We start from the raw sequence: 15468 nt of genomic DNA on the forward strand, positions 1-15468 counted from the left end.
GAGCAGGAATAAGGTTTTCAAGAAGGATTGAGAGACAAGGCTGGAAGTGAGAAATTTCTGGAAGGTTTGGAGAGGGTGATTTTGAGGAAGAGGATGTGGGTCCCACTGTGACGGAGGACAGAACTGTTCCAGGTAGGGTTCAATTTGGATAGTGTCTGGGGAGTTGGATCATTAGGAGTAGGATTAGGATTACTTTTCTTCGTGGCAATGTGATATTTCCATCAGAGAGTATCAGTGTAGGACAGTAAATCTTTGACGAGGGCTGTTTGGTTGAATCTGTGAGTAGGGCTGAAGGTGAGGCCTTTGGATAGGACAGAGGTTTCAGGTTGGGAGATAGGTTTGGAGGAAAGTTTAACTACTGAATTAGGGTGTTGTGGTTCCACATTGTGTTGATTAGAATTTTGAGGCCTTAGGGAAGTGGAGCTGGAAGTGGAAGATTGAGTAGATGGGAGAGACTGGGTCTGTGTGCAATGAGAGGAGGTTGAGGTTTGCTGGAAAGGCTGTGGAGGGTGAGTTGCTTTTCCAGTCGTGGAAAACCAGGAGACTAGATAGTTTTTTGAGGTGGAGGGTGGCATGCTGTTCTAATTTGTGGTTCGCCTGGAGGAGGATGCTCTGAACAGCTGGTATGGATGTGGGAGAGGAAAGATTGAGGACTTTTGTTAAGGATAGGAATTGACGGGTGTGTTCACTGGCTGAGTTGATGTGTAGGTCAAGGATTAGGTGGATGAGGGCTATGGATTGTTCAGTTTGGAACTGGTATAGGGACTGATGAAAAGAGGGGTTACAGCAAGAGATGGGAACTTTAAGTGTGAGGCCTTTGCAGGTAATGACAAATGTTAGACAAGCCTGAGTAAATAAAATATGGGAGCATAATCTGGCTATGGCAAAGGCATGTTTGCGGAGGGAATGTAAATAAAACTTAATGGGGTCATTGTGGGGATGTTGTGAGTGTGACATGGTATTAGAAGGTGGAAAGTGTAACATGAGGATGAAATGAAAATGAAAATAAAAATATATGGGGAGAGATAAAGGTGAACTACAAAGTAACTGGAGATCTGGTGTGAAAAAATGTAATAAAAATGTTGGTTAAAGCTGAGCTATGTTGATCCTGTGGTGAACTTGGGTTGGTAAACAATGATGTGCACAAAGGTTTGGTGATTGTGTTGCCGCCAAAACACGTTAAAGGGTGGAGAAATTTGCGAAAATTACGAAAAAACTGCTTGTAAATGTATTAAAAGGAGTGATTTTGTGGTGGCAGATTATGAAAATGAGGCTAACAATTGTCTGGCGAAGAAATTATGACATTAAAACCTGTGGGAAGCAGCTAAAAATGATCAGTCATGTGGGAAAAAGGGAAATGGAAATAAAGCAAAAGTTGTCAGTGTTGTGGTTGGCAGGAGAGCCAACACAGTATTACTAAAGGAGGCCAAAATGCAACCGTCTCACCTCACGCAGGCTGGCGTGAGGTCTGGAACATGACAAGGGAATTACAATTGAGAAAAATGGACGTAGGTGGTGGAATACTTAACTTTAATCCATTAATGACGAACGTTGCGCCTGACATTACATGATTTACAATATCAATAGAAACTGATAATGGCACCTTGCTAGGATGTAGGAAATGATGTAGCTGAAGGCTATGCTAACTATTGTCTCGGCAAATGAAAGTCAGTGAACGATTGCTAGCAAAGTCGGCTGTACAACTGGGGTGAGTGCTAGGAAGTCTCTGTAGACCTGCTGTGTGGCAACGCTTGGTCTGCAATCACTGATAGTGGCGACACGCGGGTCCGACATATACTACTGGACCGAGGCCGATTTAAGGGCTACCGCCTAGCAAGTGTGGTGTCTGGTGGTGACACCACAGTTAGAACTAGCCGAAATGGTTTTTTAATAGGTGAAAGGAACTGTTTGTGAACTGGGAATGGTGGATTTTATAGCAGCGATAGTGTTGAAAGCGTAAAAAAATTTTTGTTTATGGTTGGGAAGTGGGTTACATATTATTGAGTATATATAGGCAGGATAAAATTGTATGGTACATTATGATAAAAAGGAGAAGGTGAATATAAAGTTAAACTGAAACAGAAAAGATTTTGTAATGCAACAGTGACAATAACAAACGTAATTGTTGGGTTCAAATAAATGATATGAATGTAATAGAGAGGAACATTCCAATTGGGAAAACTATATCTAAAAAGAAAGATGATGTAATGTACCAAACGAAAGAGTTGGTATGTTGATAGACACACAAACACAAACGTACACACAAAAATCAAGCTTTCGCAACCCATGGTAGCTTCATCAGGAAAGAGGGAAGGAGAGGGAAAGACGAAAGGATGTGGGTTTTAAGGGAGAGGGTAAGGAGTGTTCCACCCGGACGGTGTGGACTGTGCCAAGATGTGCTGGCCATGCACCAAGGCATGTTTAGCCACAGGGTGATCCTCATTACCAACAAACAGTGTCTGCCTGTGTCCATTCATGCAAATGGACAGTTTGTTGTTGGTCATTTCCACATAGAAAGCTCCACAGTGTAAGCAGGTTAGTTGGTAAATCACGTGGGTGCTTTCACATGTGGCTCTGCCTTTGATTGTGTACACCTTCTGGGTTACAGGACTGGAGTAGGTGGTAGTGGGAGGATGCATGGGACAGGTTTTACACTGGGGGCAGTTACAAGGGTAGGAGCCAGAGGGTAGGGAAGGTGGTTTGGGGATTTCATAGGGATGAACAAAGAGGTTACGAAGGTTAGGTGGACAGTGGAAAGACACTCTTGGTGGAGTGGGGAGGATTTCATGAAGGATGGATCTCATTTCATGGCAGGATTTGATGAAGTTGTATCCCTACTGGAGAATCACATTCAGATTCTGATCCAGTCCTGGAAAGTATCCTGTCACAAGTGGGGCACTTTTGGGGTTCTTCTGTGGGAGGTTCTGGGTTTGAGGGGATGAGGAATTGGCTCGTATTATTTGCTTCTGTGCCACTTCATGAGGGTAGTTGCGGGATGGAAAAGCTGTTTTCAGGTTATTGGTGTAATTGCTCATGAAGTTATCATGTGCGAATATTACTTAGAGAGCAGCAGTTACTTTCATCTAATAGATTTATTACAATTTTGTGAAATGTTATTATGTTGTAATGACTTTTATTTAGATTCCTCTCATTTTGATCTGTCTCCAAAATAATTTTTAATACATCTTTTCTGCTGTTACTATGTAACTATATGTTTCAACTTGATATAGTATGTAATAACTCCCTCACTCTTCCTCTTTGGTAATTCAACATTTCTTCACATTCGATAAATATTAACAATACCTGACATACAAAAAAAGTGAGTGCTTACAAACACACACACACACACACACACACACACACACACACACACACACACACACACACACACACAAATGAAAGAGTGGGTTATATTTCTTGTTTCTTAAACTTTTGGAGAAATGAAAGTGTATCAAGTAGGAAGACAATGTAGGATGCAAGGAATTTTCCTTTCATCCAGCACCATGGACCTTGCCACTGGTGGGAAGGCTTGTGTGCCGCAATGATACAGATGGCCGTACTGTAGGTGCAACCACAATGGAGGGATATCAGACAAATGTGTGGATCCTGAAGAGGGGCAGCAGCCTTTCCAGTAGTTGCAGGGGCAACAGTCTGGATGATTAACTGATCTGGCCTTGTAACAATAACCAAAATGGCCTTGCTGTGCTGGTACTGCAAACAGCTGAAAGCAAGGGGAAACTACAGCTGTAATTTTTCCTGAGGGCCTGCAGCTTTACTGTAAGGTTCAATGATGTTGGTGTCCTCTTGGGTAAAATATTCAGGAGGTAAAATAGTCCTCCATTTGGATCTCCGGGTGGGGACTACTCAAGAGGACGTTGTTATCAGGAGAAAGAAAACTGGCATTCTACGGATTGGAGTTTGGAATGTCAGATCCCTTAATCGCGCAGGTAGGTTAGAAAATTTAAAAAGGGAAATGGATAGGTTAAAGTTAGATATAGTGGGAATCAGTGAAGTTCGGTGGCAGGAGGAACAAGACTTTTGGTCAGGTGAATACAGGGTAATAAATCCAAAATCAAATAGGGGTAATGCAGGAGTAGGTTTAATAGTGAATATAAAAATAGGAGTGCAGGTAAGCTACTACAAACAGCATAGTGAACACATTATTGTGACCAAGATAGACACAAAGCCCATGCCTACTACAGTGGTACAAGTTTGTATGCCAACTAGCTCTGCAGATGATGAAGATATTGATGAAATGTATTATGAGATAAAAGAAATTATCCAGATAGTGAAGGGAGACGAAAATTTAATAGTCATGGGTGACTGGAATTCGAGTGTAGGAAAATGGAGAGAAGGAAACATAGTAGGTGAATATGGATTGGGGGTAAGAAATGAAAGAGGTAGCCATCTGTTAGAATTTTGCACAGAGCATAAATTAATCTTAGCTAACACTTGATTCAAGAATCATAAAAGAAGGTTGTATACATGGAAGAATCATGGAGACATCAAAACATATCAGATAGATTATATAATGGTAAGACAGAGATTTACGAACCAGGTTTTAAATTGTAAGACATTTGCAGGGGAAGATGTGGACTCTGACCACAATCTATTGGTTATGAACTGCATATTAAAATTGAATAAACTGCAAAAGGTGGGGAATTTAAGGAGATGGGACCTGGATAAACTGACTAAACCAGAGGTTGTACAGAGTTTCAAGGAGAGCATAAGGGAACAATAGACAGCAGTGGGGGAAAGAAGTACAGTAGAAGAAGAATGGGTAGCTCTGAGGGATGAAGTAGTCAAGGCAGCAGAGGATCAAGTAGGTAAAAAGTTGAGGGCTAGTGGAAATCCTTGGGTAACAGAAAAAATATTGAATTTAATTGATGAAAGGAGAAAATATAAAAATGCAGTAAATGATACTGCATCAAGAGTTTGACAGAGCCCTGAAAGACCTGAGGCGAAACAAGGTCCCGGGAGTAGACAACATTCCATTAGAACTACTGAAGGCCTTGGGAGAGCCGGTCCTGACAAAACTCTACCATCTGGTGAGCAAGATGTATGAGACAGGTGAAGTACCCTCAGACTTCAAGAAGAATATAATAATTCCAATCCCATAGAAAGCAGGTGTTGACAGATATGAAAATTACAGAACAATCAGTTTAATAAGTCACAGCTGCAAAATACTAACGCGAATTCTTTACAGACGAATGGATAAGCTGGTAGAAGCCAATCTCGAGGAAGATCAGTTTGGATTCCATAGAAATATTGGAACATGTGAGGCAATACGGATCTTGCACCTTATCTTAGAAGAAAGATTAAGGAAAGGCAAACCTACATTTCTAGCATTTGTAGACTTAGAGAAAGCTTTTGACAATGTTGGCTGGAATACTCTCTTTTAAATACTAAAGGTGGCAGGGGTAAAATACAGGGAGCGAAAGGCTATTTACAATTTGTACAGAAACCAGATGGCAGTTATAACTGTTGAGAGGCATGAAAGGGAAGCAATTGTTGGGAAGGGAGTTAGACAGGTTTGTAGCCTCTCCCCAATGTTATTCAATCTGTATATTGAGCAAGCAGTAAAGGAAACAAAAGAAAAATTTGGAGTAGGTATTAAAATCCATGGAGAAGAAGTAAAAACTTTGAGGTTCGCCGATGATATTATAATTCTGTCAGAGACAGCAAAGGACTTGGAAGAGCAGTTAAATGGAACGGATAGTGTCTTGAAAGAAGGATATAAGATGAACATCAACAAAAGCAAGACGAGGATAATGGAATGAAGTCGAATTAAGTCGGGTGATGCTGAGGGAATTAGATTAGGAAATGAGACACTTAAAGTAGTAAAGGTGTTTTGCTATTTGGGGAGCAAAGTAACTTATGATGGTCAAAGTAGAGAAGATATAAATTGTAGACTGGCAATGGCAAGGAAAGCGTTTCTGAAGAAGAGAAATTTCTTAACATTAAGTATAGATTTAAATGTCAGGAAGTCGTTTCTGAAAGTATTTGTATGGAGTGTAGCCTTGTATGGAAGTGGAACATGGGCGATAAATAGTTTGGACAGGAAGATAATAGAAGCTTTCAAAATGTGGTGCTACAGAAGAATGGTGAAGATTCGATGAGTAGATCACATAACTAATGAGGAGTTATTGAATAGAATTGGAGAGGAGAGGAGTTTGTGGCACAACTTGACAAAAAGAAGGAACTGCTTGGTAGGACATGTTCTGAGACATCAAGGGGTCACAAATTTAGTTTTGGAGGGCAGCATGGAGGGTAAAAATCATAGAGGGAGACCAAGAGATCAATACACTAAGCAGATTAAGAAGGATGTAGGTTGCAGTAGATACTTGCACAGAATAGGGTAGCATGGAGAGCTGAATCAAACCAGTCTCTGGACTGAAGATCATAACAATGGCAGTGTTATATTTAAAGTCTGAAGCTGTTTTATTCAGACCTGTGCTTCAGTATACAATAATCCATACTGACACCAGGAATGGATTTAAACTTTTATAGAAAGCTTTTATATATGATTATTGAAAATTAGGGTATGGAAATGGGTACTTGTTTCACCACCCAAAGCATCTACCTCTCTACATAAAATGCAACTACACTCCAGATATGGTGTACAGGGATCATTTGCTCTGTCCAGACTCTTGGCATCAATTCAGTCCCTCGCCTCGACTTTGTTGTATTTTCTTTCACTGTTTTCACTGTGCTGGACCTCCTTTTATCTGGCATAATGCAGGAACTTGAAGTTGCATGGTCTCAAAAAGTTGTTGGAAGTCCCCTCCAGAAATACTGAGCCATGCTGCCTGTATAGCCGTTCATGATTGCAAAAGTGTTGCAGGTGCAGGTTTTTGTGTACAAATTGACCTCTTGATTATCATTCACTCAAATAGTCCTGAATGGTTTTAAAACCAGTCGTGAACAACTGTTGCTTTCCACTGCTGTTTGGGAACATGAAGTCCATGAATGGCTGCAAATGCTCTCTTAGAAGCTGAACATAACCATTTCCACTCAACCATTGGTTCAGTTGGACCAGAGGACCCAGTCCACGTCATGTAAACACAGCCCACATAGTGATTGAGCCACCTCTATCTTGCGCAGTGCCTTGTTGATAACTTGGGTCCATGGCTTTGTGGTGTCTGTGCCATACTCAAACTCTACCATCAGCTCTTACCAACTGAAAATGCGACTCATTCAAACAGTCCACAATTTTCCAGTCATCTAGGGTTCAACCAATACTGCCATGAGCTCAGAAGAGGTGTTGCAGATGATGTCATGCTATTAGTACAGGCACTCCCATCTGCTGCTATAGCCCAATAATGCCAGATTTTGCTGGACTGTCCTGATATGTTCATCATACATCTGACAATGATTTCTGGGTTATTTCATGCAGTGTTCCTTGTTCGTCCACACTGACAACTCTACACCCTTTTGTAGTCAGGTAATACCCTAAATTTGGCATTCTCAGCACACTCTTGACATTGTGGATCTTGGAATATTGGATTCCCTTATGATTTCTGAAATGGAGTGTCACATGCATCTTGCTCCAACTACCATTCCACATTCAAAGTTTGTTAATTCCAGTCCTGTAGCCATAATCACATCAGAAACCTATTCACATGAATCACTTGAGTACAAAAGACAGTTTTGCCAATGTACCACCCTTATGTACCTTGTGTACATGATACTACCTCCATCCACATATGTGCATATCATTATACCATGACTTTTGTCACCTCAGTGTATATCATTTCCTTTCCTGTAGACTATCTCCTATACAGAAGTTTTTTGTGATTCACCCTTTTATTATTCAGCACATGACCATTTCATTGACTATTTAAATATGGTGATAAAAACTCCTGGTGTACTCTAGCTTGAAAAAGGATCCATTGAAAAGCTAGCAAACTTTTCAGTCCTGTTCATGTGCCTGTTGGTTACTTGATGGTTATACTGTTTGGTAATTTCAACTGCATTTTGAATTTGTGTGAGTGTGGGGCCACTCCAGTTTTTCCTGCTTTTGTGACTGATAAGATGATGGTTCTCTGCTGTTACAAATGTTGTTTATCTTTGGCTCTCACTTTAAATGAATACAAAGTTTTCAAATTTAGTCCTTACCCTCCAGGTCACAAGAAGTGTTCTGGAATTTTTCACTTTAACCTTGATGTCCCTCGGTGGTGCCTCTGGTATTTCTTCTGTTGTAGTCACTGTTACTGTTTCACTTGCATTGGACACACCAACAGAATTTTCTGCTCTGATTTGGAACTGATAACCATGTGCAGGTCTCAGATCTTTGATGGTAACATTCAGCTGATCTCCTCCAACTACAACCTGGACAACATTCTGATGCCAAGGAACTGCTAACAGATGTACACACTGCTAGAATTACACAGTGTTATATGTTAATATTTTTAACAAGTACAACTGAATGAAACATTTTATTAGGAAATAGTATCAAGGCTTACCTGTTGTGTTCTTATACTGCACTATGTAAGCTCCAATGATGCTGTTTCCATTATATGGCTCCTCCCAACTGAGAGAGACTGATCGGCTTGAGAAGTTATTTACATGAACATTAGCAGGTGGTTCTGGAGTTTCCTGGACAATAAGCTTCATTTCTAATTGATCCTTCCCATACTTATTTGAGGCAACACAAATAAAGGATGAAGTATCTTCTCTGCGAACATGTTTGAATATGAGTGTTGATGTTACTCCTTTGCTTGTATTATCTTCTTTAATATTTATTTGTGGGTTATGTTTAGCTTTAAGTTCATGATTATTTTGGTACCAGGTAATGGATATTGGTTTGTCAGCAGCCACAGTGCAGTTAAGAAAAGCAGTGCTTCCTTTTGGTACTGTAATATTTGTAAAGTGTGTGGAGAATTTTGCAGGAACTGAAAGTTAAGAAAACATACGACTATTAATTGTTTGAAGGTAATATTCCTCATGGATACATCTCACCACAGACAATATTCATCCTGATATAACAGTGAGAAGGAATTAAAACTTCCGACCTAAGAGTTCGTGGTCCAATAGTAGAAATACTTCTCCCTGACATTTTGTTGCCAGCTGCGGGCAACATCATTTGAGGTGAGTCTACGACTGGCTGCTAGGCTGTGGAGGTCGTGTTTATATAGAGCACGTAGAGGGTGCCACCGCTTGTCACGTGTTGTCAACAGTACCAAAGATGTGACAATTGATTACCCTCAATCGAGAGTAATGATGCCAGCCAGAGATAGTTTTAATATTGACAATATGTGACGAGTGGTGGTGCCCTCCACGCGCTCTATATAAACACAACCTCCACAGCCTAGCAGCCAGTTGTAGACTCACCTCAGATGATGTTGCCCGCAGCTGGTAACGAAACGTCAGGGAGAAGTATTTCTACTATTGGACCACGGCCTCTTAGCCCGGAAGTTATAATTACTGAAGACACCAGCTGTGAAAGCCTGCACATTATGTTTAGTGAGAAGAAATATATGCAATAGGATGAAGGTTAAAATTGCTCAAATAAAAATTGTATTATTACTCAGGAAGGGTAAAAGAACCTAATGACAAAAGTGCTATGCTGAAACTCATTAATCAATTTCTGTCTGCAGAAATAATTTTAGTTGTATGTGCATGCATACTTAAGTAATAGCTGCACAAGAAGTATCATATCTTTGTGTTCCGGTTTTCTGTGCTGCGAGTGATGACCAGTGCTCATTTAATATTTATAAACATTTACATTTAATATTGGCACATTACTGACAGATAGCTACAAGCAGACTGAATATTGGTATATGTCTTTATTCCCCCCTGAAAATATTTTTCCTACTTACACAATTGTGCTTTATACAAGCAATTCAAACATCATCTCCAAAAAATCATAAATGATAAAAAAAATCTCCCTTGTTATAACTGCTGTTTGTAAACTTAATAAACAATCAAGTTTTTGTAAAAAGTGTTTGTTTTACTGTGACAACTCCAATAAAACACTTGTGAACATTAACAATATAGACACAGAAAGATTTATTCACATATTGTCAGAAGAGTGTAAAAAGTAGAAATGCACATAACTGTTCTCTCTCAGAACTACAGTCACAAGAGAGGAAATGATTGCAGGAAAATAGAAGAATACAGAAAGAGTCACAAGAACAATTCCACTGGATTCTGGGACAAGTTTCTCTTTGCTTTGGTGACCCTGCTTGTAGCTTCAAGCATTGCCACTATCTTTGCATCCAAATTTTTCCTTTCTTCTTCCAAGACTAGGCTCTCAGGTGATTACCAATTTTCATCACATCTCACTTCACTTCACTGAAGATGTGAGAAGTGCTGACACAAATTGAAAATGATCCTAGAATTTCTATAACAATCACATGAAAAAGGTAAATCACAGTAATACAACACATACAGTAAAATTGTTTATTAATTTTTACCATTTTTAAAAAAATATAGAACAGTGCTTTGGCTATGATTCATTGTCAGTACTTTACAAATTTGTACTGCAAATAATAAGTTCCAATGAGATGATTACCTCTGTGCTTACATTTAATTCATCAAGAAAAATTCATCCAGTATTGTGTGAACCATTTGAGAACATGGAAATTTTTAAGAAAAGTAAAACCAGTATAAAACAATCTGTTTCATTCTTGAATGATGACCAGGAAGAATCCCTGTTAGTAAGCTTCCAAATGAGTGCACACATTAACAAAAAGCTGTAACTGTTCAAAGCTGCATTAATAATTATTATATATTATTAAACTACTATACACTATCAGTCTTTACTCAGGCTAAATGTAACATGGCAATACTATGGGGGGACAGAAGGTGGAATGTGGAAGTAAGTTCCTATTCTAAATATCTAGAAACTTGACTAAATATGACTATGTTTGTTTAAAATCAACGATATTTTTTCTTTGCATTGGTAGAAATTGACTGTCAAGGTTAGAAGCCTGCCAATGCATGAGTGGGCTCAGGTGGTCAATTACAATGAAGTGTTACATTCTGGGGTACAAAGATGGTGGTGCACTATATACAAGTTCCACACTGCTTTGCAAGAACCACCAAGAGATGCCATACAAAACTGTTGGCTATGTGGTACATGATGAACAGTGTAAGAAATGGTCATCCCAAGCAACCACATCACAGATAAATGGGCGCACAGCACAGAAAATGTTCAATTGGAAAAATAAACTGATACTGAAGGCAGCCCTTGCAAGTGATCTAACGCAGTATATGCTTCAAAATGTCATTAAAATGAAGCTGGAATTTCATTTGTGGAAGCCATATTACTGCAAGGGCTTTCTGCATAAGACTGTTACTGTTGGCTGGAGTATGGAAAATTCTAGTCCAGAGGTTTCTCCCTAATTGTTTTCATATATGATTTGGGGTGATGAATTTGCATTTCATATGGAGGTTTTGTAAACCACCTTAATTCCCATTACTGGGAAAAAATTTTCTCCACATGCCACCATTATGAAAATGTGACACACCCTAAGTTAGCAGTGATGTGTGGTATGACACCAAAACAACGTATTGGTCTGTTCCTTCTTTGAACACTATGATCTCATGCTGGTACTTTGCCATTCCGGGAAATTTTGGCTGGGGCAATCATATCCACGTACGGCAATATCAAGGGAGAGCCACATGTGAAAGCACCCACGTGATTTACCAACTGACCTGCCTGCACTGTGATGCTTTCTATGTGGGAATGACCAGCAACAAACTGTCCATTCGCATGAATGGACACAGGCAGACAGTGTTTGTTGGTAATGAGGATCACCCTGTGGCTAAACATGCCTTGATGCATGGCCAGCACATCTTGGCACAGTGTTACACCGTCCGAGTTATCTGGATACTTCCCACCAACACCACCCTATCCGAACTCCGGAGAAGGGAACTCGCCCTTCAGTATATCCTCTCTTCTCGATATCCGTCAGGCCTCAACCTCCGCTAATTTCAAGTTGCCGCCGCTCATACCTCACCTGTCTTTCAACAACTTCTTTGCCTCTGTACTTCTGCCTCGACTGACATCTCTGCCCTTACTCTTTGCCTTTAAATATGTCTGCTTGTGTCTGTGTATGTGCGGATGGATATGTGTGTGTGTGTGTGCGAGTGTACACCTGTCCTTTTTTTCCCCTAAGGGAAGTCTTTCCGCTCCCGGGATTGGAATGACTCCTTACCCTCTCCCTTAAAACCCACATCCTTTCATTTTTCCCTCTCCTTCCCTCTTTCCTGACGAAGCAACTGCCAGTTGCGAAAGCTCGTAATTCTGTGTGTGTGTTTGTGTGTTTTGTTCATGTGCCTGTCTGCCGGAGCTTTCCCGCTTGGTAAGTCTTGGAATCTCTTTTTTTAATATATTTTTCCCATGTGGAAGTTTCTTTCTATTTTATTTACAATATCAGTGACATCATGTTTATGCCAGATATTGCCCCATCACATCTGACAATCAAACTATCATTTGATTTGGCTATCATTTCCTGTTATGTCAGTTGGGTCTCCACTGTCCTTAAGAGTAGCCAGCATTGAACCAGATCTTATACTATGTACTTCTTCTTGTGGGGATGGGTGAAGGAGGAAGTCTATTGGACAAAACAATGTATGCAGGATAATTCAGCATCTGGCATGTACTCATCAGTGTACCACAAGAGTTCCTTTTGATGTCAGTTTAAAACATCCCCAAACAACTGGAGAAACCAGTGTAAGATGCTGTTGTCTATGTATAATTCGCAATGTAATATCAATTTTTTTAATTCCAAGGATTGTAATGAATCTTATTTCAATAAAACAGACCATTTATTTTAGGAAATACCATCAATGTCCAACAGACACTTACTTTCCACCTGCACATGGGAGGTCATTACTTTTATAAAGCTGCTGCTTATTCAGTTCTATTACTTTTCTATTGTTCATACTCTATTGTTGTTTTACTATCTACATGACAACACCTTAAATATGTCTGCTTGTGTCTGTGTATGTATGGATGGATATGTGTGTGTGTGTGTGTGTGTGCGAGTATATACCTATCCTTCCCTCCCCCTAAGGTAAGTCTTTCCGCTCTCGGGATTGGAATGACTCCTTACCCTCTCCCTTAAAACCCAACTCCTTTCATCTTTCCTTTTCTTTCCCTCTTTCCTGATGAAGCAGCTGCCGTTTGTGAAAGCTCGAAATTTTGTGTGTTATTTTATTGTGCCTGTCTACCGGCACTTCCCCGCTTGGTAAGTCTTGGACTTTTTGTTTTTAATATATTTTTCCCATGTGGAAATTTCTATATATATATATATATATATATATATATATATATATATATATATATATATAGACAGGCACAATAAAATAACACACAAACACACACAAAATGGTTGCTTCTTCAGAAAAGAGGGAAGGAGAGGGAAAGACGAAAGGATGTGGGTTTTAAGGGAGAGGGTAAGGAGTCATTTCAATCCCGGGGGCAGAAATACTTACCTTAGGGGGGAAAAAGGATAGGTATATACTCGCGCACACACACACACACGCACACATATCTATCCATAAATATACAGACACAAGCAGACATATCATATGTCTGCTTGTGTCTGTATATGTGTGTGTGTGTGTGTGTGTGTGTGTGTGTACGCGAGTGTATACCTATCCTTTTTTCCCCCTAAGGTAAGTCTTTCCGCATGCATTATTGCATTTCACACTTACCATATGGCCAAACTTGCTAATAAAGACTTTGGTAAATCTGCTTATATGTCGTCTTCTGCTTTATCATTGTATACTCGTAATAGGAGGAAATTATCTGTAAATGAGTCTGTATTAATTTGAGTAAAAGGTAAAGGTGTATGTGAATATGTAAAGTTCGTTTGTGATTGTACTGTATATTTTCATAAATAAATTTTTTATTTGCAAACTGATCTGTAGCATCAGCCATTAACCGGACAGTTCTAGAACTGGGGGCTCAAGGATGCAACAGCATGTTTCGCCTACAAAGGTGGACAATGCAAGCCGCCAAACATCTTACGCAATCTTGGCAGCACGCCAGCGGTGGACTTAGTGCTCAGCTGTCAGAAGCTCTGCTAAACTGTTTATCTACTCAGGCATCGCAGCAAAACATCTTCAGCAATGGAAGCATTTCCACCGATCAATTCCTACTACCGCAATAGTCCAACTCTGGAAAGTGCTGCTTCCTAGGAGGACTTTTTGCAAGCTTATTTCCTGCATTCTTATGAATGCTACTAACCTAAAAGCCATCACAGTAAGCTCCAACCAAAAAACTATTTAAATGAATTACAGAAAGGCTGACCCATTAACTCTGGGCTGGGCAAGGCCACCTTCTACCAGGTACTGGAAGGTGGGTCGGATGTCCTCAACAGCCAGCCAAAGGCTGCAGTAAGACAAGGAACAGTATGAGGTGTGACAAAACGGTAACTGATTTTTTTTTCTTTTTAAGAATCTTTATTTATGCATCAACATTAACTTTGTCCCCTTCAAAGTAATCGCCCTCACACATAATAAACTTCTCCAAGCAGTTTTCCCAATCTTGGAAGTACTTCTGGAACTCACTTCAGTAATCCAGTTTTTATCTCATCAATGGTGGCAAAAGGACATCTTTTCATTCACATTTACATTTACATTTATACACCGCAAGCCACCCAATGGTGTGTGGCGGAGGTCACCAATCAATACACATGGTCCTCTTCAGACTCGGGAATAGAGTGGAGTTTCAGGGGCCATGTCCAGTAAATACAGTGGCTGAGGTAACATAACAGTTTTGTTTTATGACAAAAAATAACAGAAAAGCTTTAAGGTGTGAGTGGTAGCATTATCATGGAGCAATTTCCATGAGTGGTTTTGCCACAAGTCTGGTTGTTTTCTTTGGATTGTGTCACACAAACAGCACGTAATTTCCAGCTAGTACTCCTTATTGAACATGTGACCATAAGGCAGGAATTCATGATGTGCTATCATATTGTAATTGAAGAAAACACTGAGAACAACCTTCACATGTTATTAAACTTGTTGCATTTTTTGAGTCTTGGCTCTTCAGGGAGTATTTGCAATGATTTAGCCTTGGTTTAGACATCGTACCCCTATTCCCATGTTTCATCTGCTGTTATAACCTTCTTTAGAAGTTTTGGATCATTGTTGACACAAATCAGCAATTCTTGGGCAACATCCACATGTCATTTTCAGTTGAAATTCAAAAATTTCAGAACAAATTCTGCTGCTAAATATTTCATGTCTACAATTTCTGAAAAAATTGTGTGGCGTGAGCCAAATGATATGGTGACATCATCAGAGACCTCTCTGATGGCGATTTCCAGACACATTTTCTTTACTCCTTCATTTTCTTTACTTCTTCCTCACTGTTGTCAGCAATTAACGTAATAGGGTGTCCGGGGCAATCATCGTCTCCAACCTCCTCTCAACTCTCTCTGAAACATTTATACCACTTGTCAACTCTTGCCTTAATAGTAGTAGATTGGTCAAAATCCACAGTCAACA

The 15468-nt window shown here is 39.8% G+C and overlaps 1 protein-coding gene across 1 annotated transcript in view; it reads right to left on the reverse strand.

The window, feature by feature from the left end:
• The window catches only part of LOC126335624 (Down syndrome cell adhesion molecule-like protein Dscam2), a 178530-nt gene that overhangs the window by 85351 nt on the left and 77711 nt on the right, over nt 1-15468 (reverse strand). The window contains exons 5-6 of the mRNA XM_049999079.1: nt 8466-8894; nt 8119-8360 (exon numbers count right to left, since the gene is read on the reverse strand). Of these exons, the coding sequence (XP_049855036.1) occupies nt 8119-8360; nt 8466-8894 (671 nt within the window). The remainder of the gene's footprint in view (nt 1-8118; nt 8361-8465; nt 8895-15468) is intronic.

This window comes from Schistocerca gregaria, chromosome 2, assembly GCF_023897955.1.
Source record: "Schistocerca gregaria isolate iqSchGreg1 chromosome 2, iqSchGreg1.2, whole genome shotgun sequence".
NCBI classification, from domain to species: Eukaryota; Metazoa; Arthropoda; class Insecta; order Orthoptera; family Acrididae; genus Schistocerca; species Schistocerca gregaria.